Below are 4855 nucleotides of genomic sequence, written 5' to 3'. Positions count from 1 at the left end.
ATTCAATTCAATTCAGCGTAAAGATTTCGAATTCGATTCAATTCGATTCGACTTTGCAAATGCTTGATTCGCACACTTCTAAACACTAGCTATTAAATTCTAGAATCAAAAGTATGATGTTCCATTTAAAAAATCGATATGACCTTGACCTTGGCGAAGCAACCCAAAGTCAAACTAAGTAAGATCAGTAAATAGATCTTTTTTAAACCTTACAACTTTTTGTCTGAAACACTTTTCTGTAAAACTTATATTTTCCGAGATATTCAAGCTTATACATACAGGGTGTCCCGATCTTTTTGGGACACTCTGTATATATGAGCTAAGTTTCGAGTACTTTTAAAGACATTCATTAAGAACTCCAGTGCACTCTCGGCGGCACGCCGCCGCCGTCGCTGTTGAATGAAGCGCGATAGGCCGTACTATGAATTCGCGCAGCGCGGCTTCACACATTGGCTTATATGTTTCTTTTTTTAATTCGAAAACTACAGCAAATTCGGCTCCTACTTCTTGTATATGAAATATGTCCATACATGTTCATACATCCTTCTTTTTTTCTAAAATTACTTTTTAATGTAATAGAAATAATAATAATATTGTAATATAAAAATAATAAAAATAATTAAAAAGATAATTTTCACACTATTTGTTTTAGAAGAAATCAGGTAATGTAATAAAATTTCTCATATACAATTATGTATAATTTTATATATAATTAATAATTATATGTAAATAATTTTTTTTACATTTTTTCAAATTTTTATTAAGATTTTTTTTTAAAACGAACAATGCGAAAATTATTTCTTTAATTTTTTATGTTTTCATATCATTATTATTATTATTATTGTTATTCCATTAAAAAGTAATTTTACAAAAAAAAAGAGGGATGTATGAACATTCATGTATATATCTCATCTGTATGTTTATGAATATTTATAAGTGTTTATGTAATGTTTATAGATATATATAAAATTATACATATTCATGCATGAAAAACTTTTTACTGGGATATAAATGTTGAATGGTTTTTTTAACATCCCATATAGGTAAAATGTTACATTAAAAATAAAATATTTCAATATTGAATTTTTTAATTAATGTAAAATTTAAAAACCGATTAAATCATTGTTGCTCTTTGACTCCATTGAAATAAAAAGAATGGTAATTAAAGTTAATAATAAATATCGACAGTCGTCTTTCGAGAAAGTTTGATTTACAGGAACATTTTCCTTTCTACTGTCTCTGACCAGTATCCAACATCCGAGTGTAATCCGTCACGTTAAATCAATTTCACGAGTCGTAGGTTTGCGTTTATTTCTAATGTGCGTGTATTTTCCGGACTTGTAAAAGATAATGACATACGCGTTAGAATGTTGACGGGTTCAGGGTTATTTCTAATAATAAGTCGTATGTAATTCTTCGCACGTCTTCTCAAATTCACGCGTGCCTAAATGTCCTAAGCCCTAAGCACGTTTCGCGAACTTTTTACTTTGAACTTTCTGCATTTCGTCTTTGGCTATTCGCATTCCGCGTTTATTGTTAGATAAATCAAAGACGCAAATTTTACAGACATACAAAAAGAAGAGTGGCTAAGAGTTTTTTATATATTTCATCTATATTTCTATTAAAATTGCAATATAAAGTGCTAAACTTAGTGCTAAACTAGTTCCTCGTGAATTCATGAAAATATTTATGTTATATTTCTTATCCTATAGTCTTATCCTATAATCTTATCCTATAGTCGCGATGAAAATTAACAATAGTATTTAATAAACTGTAAAAATTTTCCAAAATGAAAAAAATCTAGTTAAATTGAAAGAGTTTTGAAAGACGGTGATGGTAAACTTTTTCATTATAATTGATTATATTCGCTTTTGCATTACGAGTTTCGAATTGTCGATCGCTATTGTAGCTAACAACAATAAGCAGGATACATACGCGAATAATTCAAGCGTGTAACAGCATTTCCGTTAACCAAGGCGAAAGAGAAAAGAAAAGAAAGAATTTCACGATCTGGCATGAATCTCGCTCATGTGAATCGTGTCGGCGAAATCCACAGGCAGAGCGCTGCTCATTGTCATTCGCCGTGGCTCTTTTTGTACGCGCGCTTGTATGTCCGTTAAAACCGGCCTTCGGGTGATACGTATACGTAATATATCCGGAATGCGCAAAAAGGTTTCCCTAGCTGACTAAACACAAAGCTCGCATACGCGAAATAGTCAATTCAGGAAATGTCGTAAAATCTCGAATTCTACTCAATTTTAATAATGCTTAACGCAACGTAAACAAGATGTTTTTCAGATATAATTTACTGAAATAAATTTTAGTTTTTGTTTAAAAAATTCTCAAGTAAAATTTAAGATTATTTTAATTCTTATAATTTTGAAAAATTTCCATCTCTTTGCAATATTAATAAAATAATTGAAACAATTTCGTACTATTTCAATTTTTTTGAAAATATTTTTTAAGATTCTTTTAAATATGAATTTCTTTATTAATTTTTCTACTAAAAAATAATGATTATTTTTATGATATAAGCGAAAATTTTTTTCATTTATTTATCTTTCTTTGTTAAAAATAAGTTTATATAATAAATTCAAAGATTCATATTTTTTGTTCTTCCTCTCAAAAAATCTAATTTTTTGATATTTTATTTTTTAGAATTTTAGCCTACAACAATGAATATGCACAATACTACAATCACTATAATTAAAAGGAATGCATACAAATAACTCGATAAGACATAAGCAGGATAAATGAGTAAATGACTGATAATAATGAGAGTTAAATATCGGCATATTGATTTAAAAGACAATTGTGATCATTTCTTTTCCGTCCTTCTTCTTCAGAGTTTGCTCTCTTAGATTGCCACAAATTATCATTTGGTCTCGTGTTTCATAAACCTGTCTGCACAAGCGCAAAGTCCGCAGACTATTAATGAAATAAAATAATGAAATACGCTTCTTGCTTCTTCGTTCAATCATACGCCTCGCCAGTAATTGCTGGCACAATTGTTACCGTCACGCAATCTAAGCAGCTTGTCTCACATCATCGCGAACATTATCATTTCAGAGTATTGCCCTGAAGATTCGTTGATGTCAATTGGTTGCTGCCGATCATATCGAGAGTAAAATTGCGGAGGGCATGCGATATGTGTGTAGATCAAAACCAAATATAAGGGTCTGAGCACAAGGATTGCTGTAACACTTACGACAGACTTAAGTTGTAGACGTAAGCAGCCCACAACTTTGGCATATGACGTTTTGCTTATATAGCACGTGATAGCATGCTATCAAGAGATACGGCAAATATACATAAATTCCACGTCATACGTCAAAATTTGTGCATTGCTTACATCTATGACGTATGATATGGCTCAGGCCATATTGTCAGGTACAATTAACTTAAAAACTTTATCGATTTACCATAAACAAATTCACGTTATAATCCATAGTAGTCAGTGTAAAGAGAAAACAATTTCTTCCCGATCGAATATGTATATATTTGTAATTTTAAAAGAAAGGATAATTTTATCTCCCTAGTATGATTAATATTGTATATCTAATAAAATTGATCTTTTAATGCAGAAAATCGCAAGACTATTAATTATTTCACATATTTAATAAATATGTATGTATTTGACACACTTAATGTATTTAATTACTTTCCATAACTTCAGAATTCAATTTTTATTGCCTAAAACTATTGAAGTTATTTATTATTCAAAATTTTTTAGTATATTTGTATTTTTTATACGGAAAACATGAAATATTTATAATTTTTTAAAATTTATAATTATATTATTATAAATGAAAAAAATATATAATTATGTCAAAATACAATATTATATGACAGCAGAGAGACACGCAGGATTACGATGGAGAGACCAGATAATATTCATGTTGCAGCAGATTAAGATACTCTATCTCCTTTTAAGCTGATGAGAAATTCAGGAATGTTTCTCACATCAGATCTCTTACCTGACATCTTTTAGAAGCTTATTCGAGACTGCTGCGGTACAGTGGAAATCCACGATATACTTGTGTTGATACTCGAGCAAGTTGCAGTCAATATTGGGTACGCAGAGCTCCATGAAGTGTGGCCGTAGTCGACCTATAGTATACTTAGCAATATCGGTGATTAAAACGGTACAAGCAGCACCGAAACCAAATACACCAACCTGCAAACATTATTTTTTATATTATTTTTTATAATTAGTTTATATTATTTCTATAGAAAGATACGAATTGACGAGGATTAAACTTTAATAATTTTTAATTCGTAAAGATTAAAAAGTTCAGAAAAAATTTTGATAAAAATATTAATTAATTTTACTTAATTTTTAAAATTAAGAAAACTTACTTTCTTATAAGCATTCCATAACCATGGAGGTATAGTATATCCGAAAAGCATATTCGCCGTGTGTCCGGAGAAATTCCTCCCGTGCAGATATTCTCCTATGATCATCTAAAATCAAAAATCGAAATTTAGAAATCATATATATGTTCACATCCAATATGTTCGTTACAGCTTATATGTCTGATGTACCTAATCTTTCTTTAGGACTTTTATAAAACTTAAAAAACATTTTGCAAATTTTTTCAGATCGCAAGAATTTTGCAAAGTTCAATCAAAAAGGTATCAATCTTGAGGTATCTTTTCATGTCAACGCTTGACGCTCATTTTCAAAAATTAACAAATATCAAGCACTAATTTTGATCATGTGATCTATTTTAATGCTGAAAATGAATGTCGAGCGTCAGTATGAAAAGGCACTTTTACAGTTTGACAGAGAGAGAGAGAGAGAGAGAGAGAGAGAGAGAGAGATAACTACTAATTCTTCTTTTCTTTTACTTAA

At 29.9% G+C, this 4855-nt stretch overlaps 1 protein-coding gene across 1 annotated transcript in view; it reads right to left on the bottom strand.

Moving 5' to 3' along the window:
* Positions 1–4855, bottom strand: part of LOC105622438 (putative phosphatidate phosphatase) — a 28666-nt gene that overhangs the window by 15922 nt on the left and 7889 nt on the right. The window contains exons 2-3 of the mRNA XM_012203859.1: positions 4360–4464; positions 3978–4177 (exon numbers count right to left, since the gene is read on the bottom strand). Of these exons, the coding sequence (XP_012059249.1) occupies positions 3978–4177; positions 4360–4464 (305 nt within the window). The remainder of the gene's footprint in view (positions 1–3977; positions 4178–4359; positions 4465–4855) is intronic.

Source organism: Atta cephalotes (genome assembly GCF_000143395.1).
Source record: "Atta cephalotes unplaced genomic scaffold scaffold00002, whole genome shotgun sequence".
Taxonomy (NCBI): domain Eukaryota; kingdom Metazoa; phylum Arthropoda; class Insecta; order Hymenoptera; family Formicidae; genus Atta; species Atta cephalotes.
Note: the sequence above shows the minus strand (reverse complement) of the source record. Positions and strands in the feature narration are given on the sequence as shown.